The sequence below is a fragment of the Mixophyes fleayi genome, chromosome 4, assembly GCF_038048845.1.
Source record: "Mixophyes fleayi isolate aMixFle1 chromosome 4, aMixFle1.hap1, whole genome shotgun sequence".
In the NCBI taxonomy this organism is placed as follows: domain Eukaryota; kingdom Metazoa; phylum Chordata; class Amphibia; order Anura; family Limnodynastidae; genus Mixophyes; species Mixophyes fleayi.
The window spans coordinates 94796112-94824055 of NC_134405.1; the positions used below are offsets into that span (position 1 = coordinate 94796112).

The 27944-nt window shown below is 39.0% G+C and overlaps 1 protein-coding gene across 1 annotated transcript in view; it reads left to right on the plus strand.

Moving 5' to 3' along the window:
• Positions 1 to 27944, plus strand: part of ACAN (aggrecan) — an 84421-nt gene that overhangs the window by 36962 nt on the left and 19515 nt on the right. The window contains exons 4-14 of the mRNA XM_075207762.1: positions 4411 to 4585; positions 5541 to 5668; positions 6443 to 6736; positions 7199 to 7561; positions 8427 to 8601; positions 10045 to 10172; positions 12809 to 13102; positions 14021 to 14227; positions 15905 to 18253; positions 19846 to 19959; positions 25843 to 25956. Of these exons, the coding sequence (XP_075063863.1) occupies positions 4411 to 4585; positions 5541 to 5668; positions 6443 to 6736; positions 7199 to 7561; positions 8427 to 8601; positions 10045 to 10172; positions 12809 to 13102; positions 14021 to 14227; positions 15905 to 18253; positions 19846 to 19959; positions 25843 to 25956 (4341 nt within the window). The remainder of the gene's footprint in view (positions 1 to 4410; positions 4586 to 5540; positions 5669 to 6442; positions 6737 to 7198; positions 7562 to 8426; positions 8602 to 10044; positions 10173 to 12808; positions 13103 to 14020; positions 14228 to 15904; positions 18254 to 19845; positions 19960 to 25842; positions 25957 to 27944) is intronic.

The window sequence follows — 27944 nt, forward strand, 5'->3', positions numbered from 1 at the left end:
AATATACCCCTTGGTCTTTTGTCCATATTTAAACAGAGCATTCAAATCGTGTTTGCTTGCAGTATTCTTTGAGTCCCGTCGTCAGTGAGACCTTACTAGGTTTTGTTGGTGTGTGTGTGCCATAGAAGCAGTGAGCGCTAAATATTGTAGATATAAAACCACAGATTGTGTAATTGTGTCTGCATTAATACATATTCTTTTTTGTTTAGTTCACCCTTTAGTATTGTAAAAAAAATGGGTGGCCATAATTTAATGTATTGAGAAATCTATTGAAAACCTACCACCTAAGCAAGATATAGTATTCAGCGGCTACATGATGAACAGATATAAAATATATTCATATATGACTAGTTAACTGATACTTCTCTTAGCAAATAGATACATAAAATGTAATATATATATATATATATATATATATATATATATATATATATATCATTTTAACTTTTTTTTCTTTACAGTTTATTGTTGAATTTTCTTTGCTCTCAGCATATATAGAAGTAGAAGGCTGACACTAGGGGGTGGCAAACGCAAGTAATTTTCCAAAGGAGATATGGGTGTTTTCCAAACCCTATGGGCTAGGTTTGACTAATGTGGGAGTGGTTTTACTCAGCCAATTAGTTATTTATTTTTGTTTATTATTTAATGTCATTTATATAGTCTCTACATATTATGCAGCACTTACAGAGAACATTTAATCATGCACATCAGTCACTGCCCCAGTGGAGCTTACAATCTATATTAACTAACAATACACACTAGGGTTCATTTTGTCAGCAGCCAATTAACCTCTCAGTATGTCTTTGGAGTGTGGGAGGAAACTGGAGCACTTGGATGAAACACACCCAAACACGGGGAGATCATACAAACTCCACACAGATAGTGCTCTGGTTGGTATCAAACCCTCAACACTGTGAAGCAGCAATGCTAACCATTGTGCCCCCCTGTAGCCCCAAGAAATCTATGTAAAATTGTTATTTATAAGATCCATAATCAGTCATAATACACCCCCAGTATTCGATGCAGAGCCTATTGACCCCAAAACAATGCAGATAATTTAGTGACTTCTATATAATAGAGATAACATTCTAGTGCAAACAAAGAAAATATAGTCCGTCGCTCTGAAAGAACAATATATAAATCACTATGTGTCAGCATATACATAAGTAGGAGAATTCTGTGCACAACAAAGCTATATTGGGTTAAGCTCACCTGCCAACATCAGGGCATCTCCTGTAGGTGAGTCCTAGCCAGTGGAGCAACATGTGTACCTAGAGTGTCACATTCAAAACCTTCCTGAGTCTCCATTTGCAAAGTATGCAGCAACCTATGAGGGTTAGGGTGTGATTCCCAAAAATGAATGAGACTCTGTGAAACCAAGCTGCGCACCTCAATTAAATGTAATGTGTAAAAGAGAATAAAATCATTTGAGAGAGTGCAGCCAGGACAATGAAGAACACTTTGTATGTGCAAACAAAATAAAATATAGTCCGGTGCTCTGAAACAAACAGAGCTGTAAATAGGCTATAGTAAGTGTCCTTTGCATAGGAAGACGGAGAGGACAGGGCTGTGTTTACTGGAGTATGGTCTGCTACTGGGCAAGCACAGAGTGATTTTGCATACAATACGCTCAAAATTGGCAGATACGTGCCTTGATGATCAGGGGCGCACGCAGGATTTTTAAGGGGGGTTTCCCCCCCAAAAAAATATAGAGAGAGCTCCATTTCGGCGGCACTGCACTGAACAGCAGCAGCGGCGCTGTCAAAGAAGCTGCAATACAGCACCGCCGTGGACGCTTCTTTGACAGCTCTGCGGCTGCTGTATAGTACAGTGCCGCTATGTAGGGACACTGTTCTTCGCGGAGGGGAGGGGTTTCTGGAGAACCAGAAACCCCCCCCTGTGTGCGCCCCTGATGATACAGGCCCAATGTGCCAGCATATACATAAGTAGGAGAATTTTGTGCACAATGTAGTGATTGTTTTTTTCAGAGCGCCAGACTATATTTTCTTTAATGTGCATATACCCAATGGTCATAATTGTCCTGGCTGCATTCTCTCAAACAACATTCTAGTGACCTATTTACAATACAGTAGTATGCTATTCACCTTGAGGGATTCCTAATGTCAAATTTACAGAATACAGAAAACATTGTGGAGATTGCTATACAATACAAAAAGACATGTAGTGATTTACACAATGCAGAAAGCATTTTGTGCCCACTATACAATATAGAGAGCATATTATTGATTGATATACAATGCAGAGAGCATTATGGTAACAGATAAAGCAACCTAGTGACTAATATGCACTACAGACAGCATTCTAGTGAGTGAAGTACAATACAGAGAACAAGATAGTGACAGATAACACATACAGAATTTTAGTAATCGCTTTTCACTATGAGAGAATTCTAGCGATAGATGTACAATACAGAAATCATCCTAGTGACCAATATCTGTGCTGGGCACATTGCAGACCCCAGATCTCATGTGGTGACACAATGCAGGCTCAAAAAGATTATTTACTCGATCTGGTGTCTGCCATGTCTCTCTGTGCACTTTAGAGCAATCTTAACTGTATTTGGAAGTCATCATACCCTGTAGACAGCTCACAGCACTCTGGTTGGTGGATAATGCCAGCCATTCACAAATAAGTGTGCTGGCACCTCCCGACACTTCTGAGACTTATATTGGTGAATATCTATCAATCAGAGTGTTGGCACATGAGAGCATACTTGCCAACTCTCCCGGAATGTCCGGGAAACTCCCGAAAACCAGCTTGATCTCCCGGACTCACGGGAGAGCAGGCAATCCTCCCAATTCCCGCCTGCCTCTGCAAATTAAGCGGAGAGGGTGGGGCTTAGTGGTGCCGTGTATGTGTCCATGTGCCCCCCCCTATTTTTCTGGCCAAAAAAGTAATGACACATTTGGGGGCGGGGCTAACAACGCGGTTCTTCGAGCTCCACACCCACCCATACACCCACCTGCCTCCCGGACCTCCCGGGACACAAGTTGCCAATGTTGGCAACTATGCATGAGAGGGGTTACTGCTGGTGATAATAGCCCACCGTGCTGCTGCAGATCAAACCCTGTTAATCAAATATACCTGTTTTCTTAACTCTGTCTCAGGATTGCTACAATCAATTATTTTTTTGCAGGCAATAAGATTTTAATATTATTGGACTATTGCCCAGCCTTCAGAACATATAATATAAAGTTCTATTATATCTACCACTCCGCCGTAAAGTTATATTATATCTACCTCAATTTCTACATAACCTCCAACTATTATGTATATAATATACTTGCCTTGTTTTTTATATAGAAAACATTTGTTTATTTTTTTAAAAACTTATTTTTTTTTGTTTAAATACTGAAACTGGAAGCTCTACCTCCTACCATGTTAGAGCTCACCCTTTCCTTTGTAAAAAAAAAATGTAGCTTTTCTCATAAAATACTGCTCAACTTCGACTAAGTTATGGCTTTTATTAATTATGAAAGTGAAGAAGATATTGTTACCCTTTTTTAGTGTTTGTGAAGCTTCTTTTTGAAATGGTTAAAGTGCACCTAGAAATGTGCTTCTCCGCTGAAGTGCAACTGAAGTGAATTCCCCCCCCCCCCCCTGTGCGCCCTTCACAAAGCGAGGAGCCCCTTCCCCCAAATGCATCCTCCACAACCCTTTATCTCATTGCAAAATGAAATCTAATTCATTTTGTACAGTTCTGTAAAGCCAGGCGTATGAATCCACCCAGCTCCTCGCATCAGCTGCAGCGAACTTCTGATTCTCCGTACAACCCGTGTGCTTAAACAGAAACCTGGCGCAATTGTGCCTATCAAGGTGCACAGCGCCACCAAAGAGGATCTTCTGCTGCTCATTGGCCATTTTGCACTTAGTTAATGCGGCCCAGTGATAAGATGTATGATCAGTCACAACATGAAGAGGCTCGTGGCCTCAAAGACAACATCACCCACCACTGAGCAATGCGTTAAACCATGTCCAGCTTCCCTGTTACTATGGAGAACATTTGTAAGATCTCCACTTCATACGGTATTCCTGCAGACAAAATAAAGAATGATGTCTAGAGAATACTATATCTTGCATCAATGGTGCTAACTTGAGAAACAAAATATTCTTACGGTATTTGCATTATATGATTTATGTCTAATTATAATATTGCAAGATCAATGAAACCTTTTGATAATTTTACCTCTACTAAGCTACACGGCAATACTTTCCCTTTACAAAGCAGTTTTTAAATAGCCTGGTCATTGTACATATTTTACTGAATGAACAAGCCATACAAACCAATGATACTCTCACAGAAACAAAACTGCAGAAAGTGAAACCTGTATAACCATGAGCAACTCATCAGATAAACATCTTCTTTACTTCTACAATGATTTATTTTAGGGATCGTTTTCCACTACAGAGCAATCTCCACCAGATACACCTTGGATTTTGAGAATGCCAAAAAAGCTTGCATCCAGAACAGTGCCACCATTGCTTCCCCGGAACAGCTTCAGTCTGCCTATGATGATGGGTATCACCAATGTGATGCCGGTTGGCTTTCCGATCAGACTGTACGGTAAGATGTTATCATTGTAATCTAAGGAAACTCCTCAGTAATGTCATTTTCCTTGACTTTTAGACATTTGTCCATGGAACACTTTCACTCAGTTCTGTATCACTGGTAGCACTGGTACCCCGTGGGCTTGTAGAACAATGCCCCAGTCCAACCTTTGGGTTTCAAAGTCAGGCCCAGATTTTATTTTTTGAACCTATATTATACGTGCCACTCTATTCCCCCAGCGGACCACTATTATAATAGTCCCCAATAGTTATAACTTTACATCCTATCTAGGTAGAATAATTAAATCTAAATACGTTAGTTCTATTTCAGTTTATATTTAAATATGACATGTGAACAGTGAATTAGTAATAGAATTGTTTTAAATCACATGGCAGTATTCCACCCCTGCTGTCCTAGGCCAGTCCACAAATCCAGAACTGTTCAAAATAGTAACTTGATTCCACTTTTCATGTAAACATTGTTAAAGTAAACAGTGGGAAGGAGGATACCTACATGTAGATCAATGCTCTCTGGTAAGGGGCATGGGTAATTATAGTAAAATGTACATGGAAAATTTTCCAGAGTAGAACAGGGACAGATAAAGTACAGAGTGCCCAGTCCCAGGTCTATCCTACGCTTTGGTGAATAGTCCATGTGCACTGAAATTGTGTCTCTCTATAGACTAATCTCTGTAAAAGTTACTTAGGAAGATGGATGAGTGACCTTCTTGTTGTTCCTTCAGCAACATAATTCTCTCTGCAGACTGACCAGAGCAGATGCAGTAATCACAGCAACCATAACTGGCATGCTATGCTGTGCAGTATAAGCTTATTGTCTTACTGTATATCATAAGCCTCACCACTCAATTACTTATAAGCCATACAAAGTTGTCTGTTAAACATTGTATAAAATGATTATATTATTATACCATATCAAGTATATTTATATTTTTCCCCATATCTCACTACAGTTATCCAATCCATAACCCCCGTGAACCATGCTATGGTGACAAGGACATATTCCCTGGAGTTAGGACATATGGTATCCGAGACACTGATGAAACTTATGATGTATATTGTTATGCTGAAGATATGGAAGGTATCTATCTATCTATCTATCTATCTATATCATACCTATCTATTTATTTATCTACATCATATCTTTCTATCTATTTATCTATCTATCTATCTATCTATCTATCTATCTATCTATCTATCTATCATCTACCTATCTCATATCTTTCTATCTATCTATCTATCTATCTATCTATATCATACCTATCTATTTATTTATCTACATCAGTGATGGGCAAACTACGGCCCGCGGGCCAGATCCGGCCCACTTAGAGGTTCTATCCGGCCCGCCAATATTTTAAAAAATTTCATTAAAATATGCATAAAATTATTAAAATATAATTATTTGTTTTTATATTTAAATAAAGAAATAGATATGAGGAACTTATAGAAATGCAGTCACAGCTTCATTCATCACATTAGTTTTATAAAAATTTGTATTATATATTTCGATATTTGAGTTTTTTAATAAATTATATTGGTCCACCTAAAGTTTTTCTTTTTTATTTGGCCCGCTCCTGAAAAAGTTTGCCCATCACTGATCTACATCATATCTTTCTATCTATCTATCTATCTATCTATCTATCTATCTATCTATCTATCTATCTATTTATCTATCTATCTATATCACACCTATCTATTTATTTATTTATCTACAGCACATCTTTCTATCTATCTATCTATCTATCTATCTATCTATCTATCTATCTATCTATCTATATATCTTCCATCTATCTCATATATATCTATCTTCTATCTAAATTAGTAAACTAATCAAGATAATTATGTGGTTTCCTAGGTGAAGTGTTTTATGCAATAACTCCTGAAAAATTCACTTTCCAAGAGGCAGAAAAGCAATGTCAAAACCTTGGAGCCAGATTGGCCACCACAGGACAGCTCTATTTGGCTTGGCAGACTGGCATGGATGTGTGCAGTGCTGGTTGGCTGGCAGATCGCAGTGTTAGGTACCCAATATCCTTTGCACGCCCAAACTGTGGTGGAAACTTAGTTGGAGTCAGAACAGTTTATCTTCACGCCAACCAGACTGGTTATCCCGATCCACTATCTCGTTATGACGCAATCTGCTATAGAGGTTAGTCTTTATGTTTCATAGTGATGGGCAAAACAATATGGAATATGGATTTAGTACAGATCTGCACTATTGAGCAACGTTAATCAATAACCCTCACTGTTCTAAGTCTTCAAAAAATTGAAATTCCAAAGCAGAGCTTGTTTCTTAGCTTGTGTGACATCGTAATCTATAACCCTGTGTATGAATCCACTAATTTTTTTAGCCTATTCAGAGCATTTCTGTTGTCTTTTAGACTTCCAAGTCAATCTCATAAGTTCTAGCTTCACCCTGCTGTAAGATAGAGAAGCACCCCCTCCTAAGCAATAGCTGCTTTCTGTAAATGATAGATTAGATGGGCATGGAAAGTGTTTAGCTAATTGTTTTAGATTTATTATTTAGCTCACTTGTACACAGAAATTTAAATATATTAATGTTAAAAAAGATGCTTTATTTTATCTTTCAACTATGTTGCTCCTGGAACAGATGATGCTGAAAACATTACTATTCAAACTGTGAGAGATCCTGGTGTGAAGATCATCTTTCAGCAGAATGCTACTGAAGAGGAAGTCCGTGGCAGTATTGCTACTCTAGAAGGGATAGACTTCACCCTCACACCTTCCGAAGATGGCTTTACTGCAACTCCAGAATTCCTAGTAACATCTATAAGCCCAGAGCTGCTGCCAACGGAATTATTAGAAAACATAACAGATGATGGTTTTCAGCTATGGCTGGAAAATATCACAGTTGTTCCCTCCATTGAAGCCACTGGCACAGCAGAAGAGGAAATATTACCAGTTACAGTTGCTATTGATGCCGTTCAGCCAGAAAAAGCCATATCTGAGACAGGTGAGCACTAAGATGGTCATTTGTTTTCATTAACTTATAAATAAACTTCAGTTAAACACAGGGGCGGATCTAGGAAATTGTTATACCGGGGGCGATTTAGGGGGGGGGCATTTAGGCCCCACCCCCTTTCTAACTTCTGCGGCTGCACAGTATGTGCAGGTCCGTTCGGCAGTGACAGGCAGGGACAGTGTGCTGCCCGCCCGCTCTGATTGTGTTTTAAACACAATCAGAGCGGGCGGGCAGCACATTGTCCCTGCCTGTCACTGCTGAGCGGACCTGCACACACTGTGCAGCCGCCGGCAGCAAGCCCCTGCCAAGGGGGGGGCGATTGCCCCGATCGCCCCCCCCCCCCCTGGATTCGCCACTGGTTAAACATAGAATTCCAAGGACAATCATTATTGTGTCTGCTAGAAATTGTTTGCTCATTTGCTTATTACTCCTAAATTCAGATTCTCAATGCCCAAACATTAGTAGGATAACTGGGCGTCTTAGGCATAGTTTTGGTTGGCAAACAGAAGGAAGGGGGCGGCCTTAATGACAGGAGTATACATCTAGGTCACATGGAAGTGTTCAATTGCTCATTTGAAAATAATGGAAGTCTTACACAAAGATATATCTAGCAATCAAAGGGCTAAGGTTCACTAGTACACATATCTATTCGGAGGCCTTTTCAATATATATTGCAAATTATCATAAATAATCCTTCTCTTATTGTTTAAGAAATGATCAAAGAATATTGCTGTATAAAGCAGAGCAATGTTTAATTTATCATGGGGGTTAAGTAGATTGGAAAAAAATAAATCTTTAGAATGTGTATGTGTGATTGAAGTTCCAGCTGTTAATCAATTCCATATTGTCCTGCCAGGTGTTGTTTTCCATTACCGAGCTGGATCCAGTCGATACTCCCTCAATTTCACCCAGGCAAAGCAAGCATGTCTGGACAACCATGCCATCATTGTCACCCCTGCTCAGCTCCAGACCGCCTATGAAGCTGGATTCGATCAGTGTGATGCTGGATGGGTATCAGATCAAACTGTCAGGTATAATCACAACTCTTAAGTAAATAGAGGATTCTAACTACTATAGTATAATTCTGTCTGCCGAGGGTTTATTATATCAAATCAATAGGTTGTGTAAATACTTATTTGAAGAGAAGTATAAATCCATTTTTATGGGTCAGAAAACAACAACACAATTACAGGCATGCGACAAACCATCATTGACCTATTCCCTAACAACAATATTTTTACTTTATAAGAAAATTTCCTGTGCTAAGCTGTGAACCACGATCAAGAGAGGAGTACTCTCCATAAGGAAAGAAATTCAGAAAAGAGAAAAGTTACTGAAATTTTAATAGATGCTTGGTAGATGTTCACAGTGGCGCAAAAAATATTGTCAGAATTTAAACACAACACACCTGTATTGTGAGAAATAAACAGTAATAGGCAAAATAGGTAGACTCATTTTGCCACTTGATCTTTATTAGCAATACTCACTCTGGGCCTGATTCATTAAGGAGCGTAATTGGCGATTCCTTGCCTATATTGCGCATAATTACTCTGCGCATTCCCAGAACCAGTCATACACCACAGAACGCAACAACTTCCAATTCATCTTCGAGCGCACAGGACACTAACTACAGCTTACGATTTTAGAGGGGGAACGGGATTGGGAAGGGGCTTATGCCCATAGTCAATGTACAGTAAGGGTGTTCAAAGCTCGAACACACACAGCAGTGTCTGATTCAAATCTGGGCATCTGAAAGGTATGTGTTTGCCACAGCCGTATCTCTTGCTCCAGCTACAGGTCTAGTCTAAGTGCTGATTACTAGTGATGGAAGCTGAGTATGAATGCTATAACATGTGTTTGCAATCAGGAGCAACTGTAAAAAAAATGTATGTACAGTAGACATTAATTATAATCTAATCCTAATAAATGTTTTATCCTGAGGAAAAAACAAATGACATTAATTGAATACAGTTTTTTTTCTGTGCATTCGTATGTGAGTTTATATTCCTCATATGTATTGGACATATCCTGCAGTGTTCTGTCTAGCAGAGCAGAGGAGACGTACCCCAATATTCATCACCAAACTTATCTTCACATCCGCTCCTTGTTGAATGCGGACGTGCATATGCCTGAATTACATGCGTTTTAAAAGAAAAAAACACAAATTAGATTTCTTTTGCATGATTTAATGTGTCAGCCACTCCATGGGTTTAGTATTTAGAGATAATGTTTGCGTAGGCATTTTAAATATATCCTAAATGCTATCTCATGAGCAATACCAGTCCCAGGAAGTGTGTGTTTGTTATGAGTCATGAGAAGGGACCACAGATGTGCTTCTAGAGATCATTCATAATCACAGTGGGACAGAAAGAACATGATAAAAACTCACTTCATGTGAATGCCAATTCCCTATCCTTCTATGGTCGCTCTAGTACTAGAGAGTTACACATTCAGACTTTATTTGTTTTGTGCAGATACCCAATTGTCACCCCACGAGAGAACTGCAATGGGGACAAGAATGGCTTCCCAGGGGTTAGAAATTATGGAGTGGTGAACCCAGAGGAAGAGTATGATGTATACTGTTATATAGATAAGCTCCGAGGTACGTGACCCAACTCCTGGAAATCACAGTGAAACAGTAGGCACTGCTCTTCCTATAACTACGTTTTTCCTTAATGCCAATATACAGGTTGCTATGTGTTGTATTATAATGTGCATTGATGTAAACTATACCACCATATTATCTATACATGCAGCACAAATGTGTATAATTGCTGTTACTCTTTTAATAAATAAATCCCTGACAGAAGCTGGTGTGTATTATATATATATATATATATATATATATATATATATATATATTTGAATCTTTGTTTCTGGCTGCACTTTTGATGCCCTCCTTCTCTGCCCTACCAATAACTTTGTGGCCCCAATGTCCACAATTTTTCATATATATAAAAGTAGTAAATGCTCACTACCAGTAATTTAAAATGATCAGTGATTATTTACACTGGCCGGCATTTATAAAAAAAAAGGTAGTAAAATGATGAGACGTGGAGCAAGGAGCCCCTGCAGTTTTGCCGCTCTAGGTACAAGCCTAGATTGTAGTTACATAACTGTGGGCCTAGTCCCTAGAGTTGAACGCTTTATGATTTCTTTGGTGTACAACATTATTACTTTTTTTTTCTACTAACTAAATAATGGCAAAATGCATGTGTCAGGAAAACCACTCTAACATTGTAATAAAATATGAATATTTTTTCATTCTCAACTCTTAAAGCAAGACAGATGCCATCTCCTGAGGTTGACAGTGGCACTTAGTAACACAGCAGCCAGCATGCAATAAGAAAGACCAACAGTCTGGTACAACTAGTTCTCAGCTTTCTCCTCCATCCACTCCAGGGATCCTTAAACTAGCTCTTACTTGATCCAAACCATTTGGATAGCTGTCTTTAAAGAAACCTGTGACACACATTTACTATTTTACCAGTACTTCTCTCACACTAGGAACAATAATTTTAGAATTATGCTCACAAACTATAATGCATAAAATCTGAGTTACAGTTAGCCTCATATTTTGCCCTTGTTCCTGTAATTGAAATAATTTAATAAAGACTAGGGGCCTGAGTCATTAAGGTGAACAAAGTAAAAAAAAAAGGAGTAAGTTTGCACCTTGGTAAAACCAGGTTGCATTGGAGGTAAATTTAAAATGTGGGGACAGCTTTATATTTGGGGTAGGGCAAAGTATAAAAATAAAGTTATCAAGTATTTGTGTGCTACATGAAAAAACAGGAAGTATATTCCTTACATGCAGAATAAAAAGCTAATTTGCACCCCTTGCATTGTAACGTGGTTTGTCCAGAATCAAACTTACTCCTTTTTTTGCTTTGCTCTCCTTAATGACTCAGGCCCAAGGAGTTTTAAACATGTTTATGTGTTTTATTCACAGTTCTTTCTTTAAATGATTATTATGCTATAATTTTAACATATAACATAATGTTGCTGTGTTATGCATCTCAGGACATAAACACAGGACATGAATCTGCACATTCATACTCCCTGCACCACTGTTACAAAAGTAAATATATTTCACGCAAGGTTTTAGCGTTCATGAAACAGGTACCTAGGAAGAAAAGACTTCCTTTGTGTATAACCCCATTTGGAAATGGTTTTAGAGTCATTATCAGGAACACTGCAGTCTTTGTTCTTTGATTTATGGGTGGCAATTAAATATGTTTAGCAATTTAGATTTCTGCCTTTGCTGAATATAGACATCAAATTACTTATTTTGTTTTGTTAACAAAACACTGATTTGACTTCATTTCACTTTAGAAGCCTGTTTAAATAAAAAAAAAATAGTTTTTATATAAGCAAATTAAGTGGATATGTGAATATTATAAGCAAAATCGGGGACTGTTTATTCAATATGCTGACTATGCTGCAGCCCTGGGCCAGGGCTTTGGGCTAGCAAGACTTTTGGGGGTTCAAAATTGACGGGAAGCGGTATTGACTGAAATTTATTTTAAAATATAAGAGAATAGTTGTTCTCTAAAGTAAAAGGACAGCATTTTAAATTATAGAGGAGTCTTTACCTTTAGACTGTCATAGAAGGTGAGGGGGCGTTATGAGGGTATTATCCTAGGGCCGTCTGAACCCTTAAGCAGGTCTTGAGTAAAATATCACTTTATACATATTAATTGTCTTCATTTTGTGATGAAATATAGCACCAAAATTATAACTAAAATTGTTGACTATTGATAATTCAAATGCACTTGTATAACTGCAAATAAAGAGTCAGGGCAGATTTATCAAAGAGCTATTGGCGACGAAATGGGTATTTTTACTACTCCGCTGATAACATTGTTGCTATAATTGAACACGTGCCCAGAATATGCCTGTACCAAACAGAACATTTACCCACCACTGCAGTTGTGTGGAGGTCAATAGAAGTATAGGGAAGTGAGAGACAGATTTACAGGAGTGCAGGTAAGAGAGTGTTGTATCTAGTAGGTATTAGGAAGATCATAATGGCAGATATGTACATGCGCTATTTGAGCCTCACCATCATGATTCATTCTGCGTAAGTTAACGTTGACCTGATAGTTAACTTTGATCAATGATAGTTTTGCCTTCAAATTATTTTATCCATTATTCATTACATTAACAAATCCTATGAAATGAAGATCCTAATGGCTGCACCGACTCATTGCTCTGTATTCTTTATTTATGTATGTATAGGGGAGGTGTTTTTTGCAACTCAGCCAGATCAGTTCACTTTCCAAGAGGCAGTGGAGTTTTGTGAGAGCAAGAACGCCACATTATCTTCCACTGGACAACTTTATGCTGCCTGGAAGCTGGGACTAGATAAGTGCCGAGCAGGCTGGTTATCAGACGGTAGTATCCGTTATCCTATTGTGACAACACGTCGAGTTTGTGGGGGAGACAAACCTGGAGTGAGGACAGTCTATGTCCATCCCAACCAAACTGGATTCCCTGATCCCTTGTCAAAACACCACGCCTTTTGTTTCAGAGGTAATTGCTTTATATTGGCATTCAGGATATGTGAAACGATATGTGAAAAACATGCTATACTTACTAAAGATTTGCCATCCTTAAATATATTAAATGTGCTTATTTTTTCTATTGGAATGCAACCTAAACATGCATTGTTGTACTTACTATCAGTAGCAGATCTGCAGCCTTTGTATATATTTGTTTGCTATGTGTTTTGAAAACATTAGTTTCATAAAATAATACCTAAAATAGTCTGCAAAAATACAAAGATGGTTTCCAACCAGAGCTTGGTTAAGCATAACGCTCAGTACACCTGTGCTTGAGGGAGGCTCTTACCCTGCATAGAGCGAATGCCAATCTTTTATTTATTTTTTTATCATAGAACAATTCACTGACCTGCTCTGTAGTTGGATACCAAGGCTATGAGAACGTCCTATGTAAAAGGGGTATGGTTATGGGATGGGGGAGAGCCTGCAACAGTAAAGGTTGTATACCTATTATTGTTATTGTCTTTGCACCTCTTTCAGTTGCCCCAACGCTAATGGGCACAGGTTTCAGCCTATGCTGAATATACACCTTGAACCCCAGTAGCTTTGTTGAGAGTTGCAGTGTTATTTGTTTACTGTGTTGTGCTGTTATACCATGCCTTGTTGTTTTCCCTCTGTACGGTGCTGCAAACCTCATGTGACGACCTATAAATAAAGTATAATGATGATAATAATAATAATAATAATAATAATAAATACCTGAAAGCTTCAGTGATGTAAATTCATCTGTATTTTTAGCTTATCCTTGTAATATTGCAAGATCACAACTAAGTACAGGAACTCATGCTGTTCCCTTTAAATTTAGATAATAAAGTCTAAAGAAATATTATAGTTATTACATATGTTTTAATGTAGGCAAAAAAATGTATTAACCATTTTTAAATTGTAGCTGCCCCATTCGTAGAGGAGGAAGTCCAAGGCACTCCATCAATTGAAGAAGAAATTATTGTAACTCAGGTACTTCCTCATTTAGAGGGGTTACCTTCTGGGGAAGAGACTACTGTGGAAATGGTGATAGCCACTGAATTTGACAACGAGACAGACTTCTGGCTGACAAATGTCACTGTCCCTCCAACTGTTGAATTATTAGAGACAGGTACGAAACAGGTATCTAAAGTCATCATGGAATGCTTCTTTGTGCTCCAATAATTTCTGAACCATTAATTTTAATTAAAACTCATAGATAAAAACATTTTATTCTTTTTTTTTCTAGTTATATGCTCATAAAACACACATTTTTTCCTAATTATAATGAATATTACATTTGCAGTCTCATGACGCCTATAAAGCACATACCATACATATGTATAAGTTTTATTACTGTATTTGTTCATATAATCTTAATAATCATGAATGGAAATGGATGTTACACTGACATATCAGAAATATCTGTTCAATTTACATTATTGAATTTAAATCACTGTGTCAGTGGTGGATTAAGATGATCTGGGCCATGTGCTGTACATGCAATATGAGTCTACTACATGTCAACCATACATTATGTTGGGAGTCATGCATGGCATGTAGTCGAGACTTATGTGGTCCTGCCGAGACACACCTCTGTACTGATCCTGCAGGGGCGCACCCAGGGGGGGTTTCCTAGTCCCCAGAAACCCCTGTCCTACCTGGGGTGCCGTATGCTTATAGTGGCTGGCCCATCTCCTGGGACCAGCCACTACTGCTTGTAATCCTCTCCCAGTCAGTCCCCTGCAGTGTGAGCACAGCTCTCTGCCGGCAGATTGACCCCGCCCCTTCCTCCCACACAGCCAGCATGGGTGTTATGCAGGAGGCAGCAGAAGGGGTGTAGGGGTGTGTGTGTGTGTGTGTATATGTACATGTCTGTGTGTTAGATCCAGTGTGTTTATGTGTGTATGTGACAGCTTACATATCTGTGTGTTTGATCCTGTGTGTTTATGTATGTGTGTGTTTATGTATGTGTGTGTATGTGACAGCTTACATGTTTGATTGTGTGTGTCTGTGCTTGTCTGTGTATGGGACAGTTTACGTATCTGTGTGTTTGTAGCCACGCCCCTACACATACTGGACACGCCCACTTGCATCGTGGCGTGGAAACCCCCCTCCTTGAATCCTGCGTTTGCCCCTGTCTTGAGTCACTTTATGCACCCCTTCTTCATCTTGCTACACATTATGCCCCCCTACCCTCCCTCTCCTTCCTATTGTCACACATGCCCACCTCCCTTCTTCCCATTGTCACATATGACCCCTAGCTGTCCATCCCAGATTTATGTAACAATGGGGTAAGCGTTAGCATTTATGGGACCTATGATTTCCAGTATCTGTCTTTGTCAAGTATGTTTCCCCACCATTCTCCCATCATTCTCCCCAACACTCCCTCGTCAACCACCACAAGAAGGACTCTGCTTTTCTTCTCACACAGCTGAAGTTCCATGTGGGAAATAACTCTATACAGAGACCTGAAGACTCCCACTGATAATTTGACTGCACTTATTATAAACCGGTCACATTATTGAGCTCCAGCATCAATCAATATATAGTTCACATGTCTAAATGAATGAATAAATTGTTAGATGTGTCCTAACACACTTGTCAAGATTTACTGATTTAAATAATAGTGAAATGGAATGCTGGTAAATCAGAAATCAATGACATAAATATTGCATTGTATTGCAAATCTCAATGTACTTGTACTTTTTCATTATTGCTCAGCTGTGTTAAGTTTTAATTACACATCACAATTTCAAATATATATTCCGTATATCTTTAATAATATTTATTTTTTCTTTATCTAAAGTGAGGCCTTCAGCGATTCCTCCTTTGAGTTCACTTCCAGAAGACATAAGTGGAGATGTATCTGTAGGAGTCAGCAGCGCTAGTGGCATTCCATCTGGAGAAGTATCTGGAGAACTCAGTGGAGATATCTCTGGAATTTGTGAAACAAGCGGCGAACCATCTGGTGCAGAAACAAGTGGGTTGCCATCAGGAGTTGAAATTAGTGGAGAACCATCAGGAAGTGGATTGCCATCTGGTTTAGATATATCTGGAGAAACAAGTGTGAGTGGACTTCCATCTGGAGAGGGTTCAGCAGAATTACCATCAGGTGAAGTTGAAATTAGTGGTTTGCCTTCTGGGTTACCTTCTGGAGATGAAATTATATCTGGATCAGCTTCTGGAGTCCAGGATTTTAGTGGATTGTCATCTGTAACATACTTTAGTGGGGAGACATCTGGAGTTGAGTTTGTAAGTGGTCTGCCCTCTGGTATTGAAGATTTCAGTGAACTAGTTTCTGGCAGTGGAGATGTCATTGAACTGCCATCCGGTATTGAATATGTCAGTGGACTTCCTTCAGGTAGTGGAGATGTCAGTGGACTGCCTTCTGGTAGTGGAGATGTCAGTGGTCTGCCTTTTGGTAGTGGAGATGTCAGTGGACTGCCTTCTGGTAGTGGAGATGTCAGTGGACTGCCTTCTGGTTTTCCAACAATCATACATGTGGAAACAACTTGGATTGAAAGTGTAACAAAAACTCCGGAAACTGAAGCTGAAGGGAAAGGATTAACTGAGTTTAGTGCATCAGGGGATCTATCTGGTTTATCATCCAGTGATTTCAGTGGCATAACTTTAGAACTAGAACAAAGTGGATTAGATATTAGTGGCCAACCCTCTGGATTTTTTGATGTAAGTGGAGATATCTCAGGTGTTGATGTTAGTGGCTTTCCATCTGGAATTCTGGAGCATAGTGGAGAACTGTCAGGGTTTCCAGATCTAAGTGGGGATATTTCTGGTATTAGTGGAGAACAATCTGGAATAATTGATATTAGTGGTGAAGAATCTGGAGTAACTGATGTCAGTGGAGATTTTTCTGGAGTAAGGGAATTTAGTGGTGAAATATCTGGATTATTAGACATTAGTGGTGATTTGTCTGGCATAAGTGGTGAATCTTCAGGTGTAGTGGATATAAGTGGTGCATATTCTGGAACAATTGACATTAGTGGAGAGTCATCTGGTATAATAGACCTAAGTGGAGAACCTTCTGGAGTTTTTGATATAAGTGGACAACCATCTGGAACAATTGATATCAGTGGTGTGAGTTCTGGTATTTTTGATGAAAGTGGTGAAGCATCTGGTGTTACTCTCATATATGACAGCTCAAAAGAACTTATCAGACCTTCTGAAAAGGAAGAGGAAGGAAAAGGGTCTGTAGAAACAAGCGGTATTTTTTCAGGAGATTTCTCTGGTGAAGTATCTGGTATTTCCGGTGTTAGTGGTGAACCTTCAGGTTTTATAGATATCAGTGGCTTTGTCTCTGGAGACATTTCTAGTGGAGAAGTAGACATCAGTGGACTGTCAAGTGGTGTTATTGACCTAAGTGGAGAAACATCTGCAATTGAATTTGTGAGTGGTTTGCCTTCTGGCATTGATGATATAAGTGGACTCACCTCTGGCATCCCTACAATATCTCATTTAGATATCCCTCTAATAGAGGTCCCAACAACAGGACCTGTTACAGAAGAGGCAGGTCAGGGGCCATCAGGCATATTTGAGATTAGTGGAATTCCTTCAGGTGAAGCTTCTGCAGAATCATCTGGAATTATTGACTTAAGTGGTGTGCCATCTGCCACAGAAGAAAGTGGAGATATTTCAGGCATCTTTACTTCAGGGATCCCTGACATTAAACTTATTACTGATGATTTAATTGAAGCTGTGACCAAACCAACAGTTTCACAAGAGTTAGGTGGTGTAACCTATCCATATATTATTGAAACCTCTGCATCTGGGGATATTAGTGGCGAGGCACCTCTCACTGTTCCGGAAATAAGTGGAGATCCATCAGGAGTACCGTTAACTAGTGGTGATCCTGACAGATCTGTTGATGGAAGTACAGAATCTAGTGTTGACATATCTGGGCATCAAACTGTTTCTACCCAAGATTTTTCAGGTGAAACATCTGTACCTGACATCATTATTAGCACATCAAAACCAGACTCTGAATTAACACTTGTCTCAAAGGAACCTGAGGAGGCAAAACAAGATACAGAGCTATCTACTTCTGCATCAGGAGACATTACAGATGATGCCATCCCAACATCACCACCATTAGTAGAAGTTACACCTCAAGTTCTTCCTGATGTAACGGATATTGAAGGTATTATTGCACGCTCTTCCTCTATTATACGTATACTGTTATTTTTTTTAAATGTTATTATACTCATGGTGTTATAGTCATGGAAGTAAAAATTCATCACACTATTGCAATGCCATCAAACATTCTTTACAGTTATCACCAAATGTGATTCCATCTAAAGGAGTGGTTTGCAACCTTGGCCTTAAATGACATACTAGTTGGTTTTTGTTATAACTGCTCATATTACAGGACTGACTTACAAAATTTGCATAATATCATTTACTCAAAATGTGATTGTAAGTTTATGCATATACTAATGTCTGGTAGTGATGTTAATCATTATTTTTGTCCTTTTTATCTGATTCTGTAGTGGTAAATGATGCGTTTTGTAACCATTTAAAACAAAAAGGCTGCAGGTCTAGTGTGACTCTATCAGAGATGAATCTAACGTGGTTGCAGGGAGTGCAGGTGCTACAGGTCTTGTCTCCCCTCTCATGCAGCAGCAGTGAGGCTGCATTCAATTTCTCACCTTGGCTGGCTTACTGGAGCTCCTTACGGAAGCTCCTGCTCAGCTCATGGCTGCTTTCGTAGTAACTAAATGAAAGCCTGTGTAGGCTGTTTCCTATTAGTTATTATAACAGCAGCCACAGATTGGTCAGTAGAGGAAGCTTCAGTAAGTCTGGGAAGATGAGAAATTGTCTGGTCCTTTTAATTTTTGGTTGTGTGCAAAACTCCCAAAATTATATCCAGGCAAAATTGAGATAAAATATGACCAGCCACCGATCTGTGCAAACCGCACTCCCAATTCAACCAGACAAGCCCCACCATTCCCATAGGTCACACCCTTTTTGGACATTGGGACAGTTGGAAGGTATGGCTATGATGCCCATAATTGTTTCGTTTTGGTGCTGACTCCGAAACATGATATACAGTATTGAATATGTTATTGTTATTATGATAATGATCCCCTCAATATATGGGGTAGAATGCTAGTGCGTAATATAGCAGCATTTTATAAATAAAGGATAATAATATTAATGATAATATAATCAATTTCATGCATTCATCATGTGTTTGGAACACTTATGACATGTAGGAAAAATAGAACAGGTGTCACACATTGCATTCAGTTTACGCTGCTTTACTGTGGGTTGTGAAAAGCTTGCCTATTTTTATGCATTTTACTAGTGCATTTTAATAACCATACATAAAATGCAATGTTATCCAGATCCACTAAGATGTGTACAATTGTAACACCTGTGTATACACGTACCCCAGCAGTATTCCTATTACTGAACCCAAGATGATATCACTAACAGTGGCGGAACTACCATTGGTGGGGGTCACCGGGGCCCATGGAGATAATGGGTGCCCGCTACTTGGGATACTAGTGAGCTGTGGGCCCCAGTTCCCTCCTCTCCACCCCCTGCATCGGGGCCCACAGTTCGCTTGTTCCACCTCTGACTGTACCTCTACTGTATACTGTAGAATACTGTTTCAATTTTCGTCAACATTGCTTGGTCAACAGTATGCAATTTCCTACTGATTTTACATGTCATTTTATCTATAAAAGTTGGGTGATAAACTGACAGGTTTTTTTTTGATGACTGCAGGAATTTTTGGCTCATGTGCTGATATCCAATGTGGGTCTGGAACATGTTTAGAAAAAGAAGGGAGAGTTCACTGTTTGTGCCCACCAGGATATGGAGGAGACCACTGTGAATTAGGTAAATTATATCATTTTATTATTTTATGGACACATGTAATGCTAGATCCAGTGAATATATATAGTTTGGGTGTGATATTTTTCACCAGCCCGAGTCTAAGGATCACCAAGATAGGTCATACTCCATAGCTTGTCCGGGGCTCCATTGTTTTCTGATCTGAACCGTAAATTCCAAATATGTCCCTAGCAATTTCAACTAGCTAGGGGAATTATTTGTTGATGAGGATCTATATAATACATTCCAAAGGAAAGACATCTATTTGTAATAGAATTGAAGCATTAAGAGAGAGTACCACTAGTTATTAAAACAGGCCAACGATCAAATTAGGCCCATAATAATTTTGCAAGACCTAGCCAAGCACTAGCCCCTCTTAGAGGCATTTAGATCATCCCAATTTTAGCCAAAGCCCTTCACTTTGTCGAATACTCCAATCATTTCTTTCCTTTTAATACTGCGAGTTATATTAAGGACAATAAGAAGTAACATTATTGCTATGGTCAGAGGGTTATCAATAAAATACAATTGGCACATAGATCAAAATGGGCACCCTAAAATACATATTATTTGAAAGGTGTATAAATATATAAGTAGTAATGAAAAAAAATAGAACAAGTCACCAGTGCAATTAAAACTAAATGGGAAAAAAAAATCCCTTTATATATAATGCCAGTGTGTGGATACAGCTGAAGTCAAAGGCAAATATACATAAATAAAACAAAGATTACAGTGCAGTATTTCTTGTACAAGATAATACAGGGTATTAATATAAAAGTTCCACTCACAAAAATAAGATCATCTACAGGGGGAGAGCTTGGTAGAGTTACAGTCACAGTTTTTACTGGCATGACTCAGTCTCTCTGATCCCACAATCTCATCATAGACATTTGCACGACACAGTTCATTAGCCAGAGATGTGAAGCAAAGTGCTAAGAAAACTGTCTCTTCCATTATTAATATTATTATTATTATTATTATTATTATTATCACATTAGTTCCTGTCCCATTGGAGCATACAATCAAAATAAACCCTGACACTGATCCACCCAAACCACCACCCGATCTGCCCAGAAACGCCCACTTTTGGGTGAAACTCTGCCCATTTTCATGCAATCATTGCCCCTTTTGAGATCTGCAAATTTGCAAATTGGGACTTTTCTGCCAAAATCGTGACACTCCAAAGGTATCGTACTATATACGGTAAAAGCAAAACAGTCCAACAATAATGGAAATACAAAGCTCTGATTGTAGTATCTTTTACAAGGGTAAATTATTTTCTCAGTTCAAATAAGTGATCAGTAGCATGGGATGGCTGTTTTGACAAGCAAAGGAATGCAACAAGGGAAATGTCATTCTGCATTATATGTAAACTTTGTAGGGTTAGTTCCATTTTAACCACTTTAGATAAAATGGGTAAGTATTAGCTGTTTGGAAACAGTTGGGAAGGTGGATTGGTTTAGGCAGTGCTTTTTTTGTAACTCACCTCTTTCTGCCCCCTCATTTTTGTGTAGCCCCCTCTTTCTGCACCCCTTGTTTTTCTGTAGGACCCTTTCTGCCCCCCCCTGTTTTTCTGTAGTCCTCTCTTTCGCGCCCTCCTTTTTTGTAGCCCTCTCTTTCTGCCCCCTCATTTTTCTGTAGCCCTCTCTTTCTGCCCTCTCATTTTTTGTAGCCCTCTCATTTTTCTGTAGCCCTCTCTTTCTGCCCCCTCATTTTTCTGTAGCCCTCTCTTTCTGCCCCCTCATTTTTCTGTAGCCCTCTCTTTCTGCCCCCTCGTTGTTCTGTAGCCCTCTCTTTCTGCCCCCTCATTTTTCTGTAGCCCTCTCTTTCTGCGCCCCCCTCCCCCGCTTTCTGTAGTCTGTACTTACCTTCTATGCTTCTTCTCTCCTTTCTCTGCTTGATCGCGGCTCCTCTCACTGGCAGCTTTGCTGCTGGAGCCGGAAGCAGGACACACGCTAAGATGTGGTGCTGCACTGTAGCAGCACCGCAGAGAAAAAAATCAAATAAAATGTTAAAAAGTTAATTAAACTTTGAAAACCCATGGAAAAAAGGTGCCGGAACGCCGTTCTGAGCGTTCTATGACAAAAAAAAGCCCTGGGTTTAGGTTGTATATTTTTTAGGGAGTGACAGGTATAATAATAAATCAAATAAAATAAATTTAAAGACTTTCATCCCATTAAAATTCCATTGAGAAAGTAGAACAAATATAAAATGGAAAAACACATTTACTAATTGTTGCCTATGTATATATAATGGACGCAATGTGTTTTTAGGATTGAGACATTGACCCCTATAAAAGCAAATACGTAAAGTTACTATTAAGCTATTATAGCGGTAATAAATTTGCATTATATTATTTTGAGGAAAAAACGCCCCCTCTTTAGTATTTTGGAACAGGATACAGATATGCATTTATACATGCGTTACACTTTTCTTTTTGTGATGCTCTGTAAGATGAAAATGTTGCAGATTGTATTCACTGAAACACAAGGAGATACACCGCCCTACAAACCTGCATCTAAACAGCTGTCAGTATAATCTGATAGGGTCCATAGTGATGACCCTATCACATTATAGGGTCTATTTATGATGCTTGTTTTGTGTATCCATACCTCTCAAGTTTTCACAAAGCAAAACTGGGACACACAAACCCTGCGCTCAAAACACATCTATATCTGCCAAGCCATGTCCAGTTCCACCTAAATCACACCCACATTGTTTTGATGCGACACCCCTTCCTGGGTCTGCAAATCGGAACTCTCTCACCAAAAGTGACTGTTGTGTGTATCTCTAACACAGACGTGGAACAAACACCTGGTAGACAGTCCAGGGGTAACGTTAGAATGACGTGTCCTAAGCACTGCAGGTTGGCATCACTCAAGACAGCTCCAAACTGCAGGAAGAACATTTCCATGTGGGTGTGGCCTACATCATTAATAAGTGCGATGGACAGACTGGGACAGATGGTATTATTTGCCTTTAGCATCTTGTCCTTACAGTCCATGCCTGTGGCCAGGAGCTCTCCAGTGATAGCCACATATTAAAGAAGAGTCAGAATGAACCAGTTAATATAAGAAAACTATATTTTTACTAATTAAATATATTACAATATTCAATTAAATGTAATTTTACACTTAAAAATGTATGTTGATGGTAGTTCTGCTTTAATTTTTTCAACATATTATTTAGTTGTGTAATAGTGTTGTTGTTATTTGTTAAGTAAAGTATACACAACTGTATGAAGTAATGGGTCATTTATCATAATCAGTGTAATATGGGCACAATAGCTCTTATTCCAGCCATGTCATGTTAACTTGCAACAAATTAGAATTTAGTTGCATTTCCATGGCAACTGTGCTGTAATGAAGAAATGTGTACAGTGCCCAGCATTAACATCCATTGAACCTAAGGGATTGAGCTAACATTTGGGGTGTTTATTGACACTGTGATGTGTTGTTCTCCTCATTTTGTTTTTCTCCAGGAATTATGTGAGAGAGATCGCAACTGGCCTGCTATGTGCAAAAGAGGAAGCTTAAAAAGTCCTAATCTCCTGCCTATTAAACTGCCACCGCCCACTGCTGCCCGCCTTGCTTTAGCTAAATGCCTAATACTTAAAACTTAATTGTTGCTAATTAAAAAATAAAAAAGGAGAACAAGTTGCTTGGTCAGCTGGTGTGCATTCAGAACTGGTTCACATTGCTGCTGCTTGCTGACATCCAGCATGCTGGGCTCTAAGACATTAACCCTTTGCCATGGAGCCACAGAAAGTCTACAGTTCATTCACACCGAGTCAAAGGTTACATACATTTTACTTGTTTCAAATGCAGGGTAGACTTGTCACCTACACGAAAGGCATCCCTTTCTTAATATGGGTATTTTCACTTAGTAAACAAATGGTAAATGGGTCCATTTATCAATAACCATTCAGTATTGTTGAAAAGAATGCTACTTACACTCCCATGATACATTTTGTTCTGAAAGACATACATATCCAATGTCAGGGAAGTATGTCCATCATCACTTACACTATATGCTTAAACCAACACAATTTGAAACCATCTCAGATTGTGTTTGTGCAGTCTGCATTGCACTCTGGTTAATGATAAATGACCCTAGACCCCGTTTTTTAAAAAAAAATAAAAAAAAAAATCAAACAGTACAATCAGTAAATCATTAGCTTGATGGGACATTTTTCCAATTACAACAGTATAAATTCTATAAGTAGATGATGGCATAGTCACATTAACTTCATCAGATTTTTTTAAGTGATTGATGTCTTTTCAACTTACATGTTTGACTTTTAACAAGCACAGTCTTATTAAATAACATTACTATTGTTATTATTGTTAATGACATTGATACCATACATTAAACTGTTCAGTCACCAGAAAACACGAGGCACATTAAAAAACGATCATAGGTTTCATGCATACTACTTATTGTTATAGTTGCATATAAAACATATATAAGCTTTCAAATGGCCATTTATATAAAACTATAGAAGGCCAGGCTATACATTTTTCATAGCTATTATTCTATGTTGAATGTAACACCCTTTTTTAGAGACCAGTGAAATCCACAAATGTAGCGTTCATTAAACTTCAATTCCATTTTGTATAAGCATTTATAATCAAATGTACAGTATTTTTTTAATACATAAATACACTTTACGTTGTATGAGATACCCTGGCCAAACTATAAACTTCCAGCTAGTTTTATAATTGCCAGAAATGGCGTTACGGAATGTACAATTATTTGTAGTATTGCATACTAAAGGTTCAGCGTATAAAAGTGCCTGTAACAGTGACAATTACTTATGGTTATTATAGGTTACATTATGGCCATTGTAGTTGGGATAAGTGGTTGGAACACATAACATTTAGGTCACAAGTGTATATTAGTAACATTGGATGTGCACTGCTAGTCTTATACTGTGTAGACACAGCCTCATTTATGACATGCAAAACGCCTGAAATGTTGAGTATAATCTTTCTTTGTGGCGCGGTGCGGCTCGATTCGCACACCTGCACCTTGATGGGTTTGTGGAACAAGAGGCAGGCAGAAGAGCGGAACATTACAGCGGCCAATAGGTGGAGCGAGAATGTCTCTCGAAAAGGACAGTTTTAGCAGACCAGTGTTCCCAGTTGTGTGGAGCAGTGCAAAAATTAGATTTTATTTTGCAGAGTGAGAGTATTATAATTAGATAAACGGCTGGAGATGCACAGATTTAGGGCTAGTCCCTGCTTTGTGGGAGCCATTTTTATGCCAACAGAATTTTGTACCAGCTCGGAGCGAGCTAGTGGAGATCAGGTTTTGTCCTATGCTTTAAATTGGATGCAAATTGCACCTTCCAGCTACACCTTGGAGAAGTTCACCTCTGAGTTTGCCTTCAAACAACCAAGAGTGCCACATGTAAAATAGACAGTCCTGGTGTCTTCTCACTCTTGATTCATTTAAGACAGAAATTTGGCTAAACCAGGCAGTATTTTAGGAGAAAATAGAAAAGTTTAATGGAAGGAAAGCAGTGGATCTGATATAGTAGGACATTGGACTTTGATATGATGTTTACACATTTGAACCATGCATCTCTTCAGATTGTTTACCACTCTGCACACTGAGGCACGTATCTGGGTTGTAGAGGCATTTTCCTAGAACAGATAGTAAGCGCGCTTCTTGAAGGCTCCTCTAGGCGTTTTGCGGTGCGCATCCAGTGCACTTCATAAATGAGGTCTTCAGTGTTTTCACATGCATCCACTGAAGTAGGTATATGCATATGTGCACTAGAAGCAGCATCTGAACAGCACAGCATAAGCAACCAGATAAGCTCTCCTTTTTTGGTCAAGGCAGCAGTCCTAGGAGTCCTAATGGCAGAACCTTGATTTTTTACAGACATTGATGATTGCCTCCCAAGCCCTTGTGTGAATGGAGCTACCTGCGTTGATGGCATCGACTCATTCAAATGCTTATGCCTTCCCAGCTACGGAGGGGACCTATGTCAGATCGGTACGACCAATAAGGCTTGAGCTAATTTTACTAACAACTGCATTCCAATAGAACCTCCCTCCTTCAAACGCAAAGGGTTCTGCTTGTTTCTTAGTGTGCTCATTCCTAATACAGGCCTACCTGTGCGAGAAGAGTGAATAATCTGATATTTGTTTCATCCAATGTCTCTTTCTTTTCTCTTCTAATAATATGATTTATTTCACATTACAGGACCCGGGATCTCCTTCAGACTCAACATTACTTTCATACTTCTTCTCTTGAAAGGTTTTCTAACTAACTGCAGGTTCCTTTTCCAAAAAATGTGATTGTACCAGTGTCAATCGTCATAAATGGGTAGCAAAAAAAGATTACGAATATTGGGTTCATTTACAAACCGTAAGCATTTCTCCAAGTGCAGTTGGTCCAATTTAATTCATGGCACAATAATAGGTACACAGCAAAATTTAGCATTTTCATGATCCATTTGACCAGATGTTACATTTGTCTGATATTTGTCAGTGATTGAAATAAAATATTATATTGGTGTTTTGGGCTGTATGAGCCAAGTCCGAGCAAACGGTGTCCTATCCACAGTAAAGGACAAGTACCGGCTATAGTGGCCTCCCTGGGGTCAGCACGGTGGCTAAGTGGTTAGCACTTCTGCCTCACAGCACTGGGGTCATGAGTTCATTTACTGACCATGGCTTTATCTGTGTGGAGTTTGCATGTTCTCCCCGTGTTTGCGTGGGTTTCCTCCGGGTGCTCCGGTTTCCTCCCACACTCCAAAAACATACTGGTAGGTTAATTGGCTGCTAACAAATTGACCCTAGTCTGTGTGTCTGTGTCTAAATAAAGAATAATGAGTCCCCTGTGGCTGATAAATATCCAGAAGGATCAGAGTCTTTGTAAATCCTTACAGGAGGATCAGATAACTGACATACAGCATTGGTTTACCACACTTGACACAACCCAGCTCAACTCTTGAAAGGACTCAGACTACATCCCTGACGAGGGTAAGTCCTTTATTATTCTACCACGGACCGTTATTGTCGCACTATACCTACCCGCTCCACTGGAATATCTCTGGATGCCGAGGGAGACAGATTGTCAGTTATCGGATCCTCCTGTAAGGATTTAAAAAGACTCTGATCCTTCTGGATATTTACCAGTGAGTAGCTGGGTGTATATGTGGTCACCTATTTGGTTTGGTTTGCTGTGGTCCATTATTCCTATGCTCTTGAGGAATATTGTGTCTGTATATATACTTTTAACCCAATAGCATTTTTCCTGCTATATTTTCTGGATCCTATTCCATAGAATAAAATTATTGAAATAATTTACATACATTTGTCACTATTTCATTGAGGTCTCCTGGTACCTTATCCAAGGGCACATTTGTTTTGTTTAGTCGTCCGCTCTCTGCCATTATTCCTTCATTCTGATACCCTGAGCGGTACTGACAGCATCATTTAATTGTGCGCCACAGGAGACTCATTATTCTTTATTTAGTCACCTGGTAGGGTTGGGACTACCCTATATTTATGTCCCTCGGGCAGCAATACTGACTCATACACTGTAAGGGAGCGCATTAGCCAACCTCCCCTTTATTTTTTGTGTGTCTGTGTCTGTCTGTGTCTGTCTGTTAGGGAATTTAGACTGTAAGCCCCAATGGGGCAAGGACTGATGTGAGTGAGTTCTCTGTACAGCGCTGCGGAATTAGTGGCGCTGTATAAATAAATGGTAATAATAATAATAATAAACAGGCATTGCAGACCCACCTAAATCTAGCCTACCTCCAAATATAATATCTTTTCAGAATATTCCAAACAACAAAATAAAATAATAAGTGAATACAATAAAGGCACAAGCTATCACAAAGCATAGGAAAACGGCTTTAGTGCAATGTGCACTCATTTATAAAACCATCCGTAAAAGTCCCTATTTGCATGTTAGAAGTATGCTGAGAAACCAAGCAGGCAAGATAAGAGCAATACGTTGTACAACCAGCA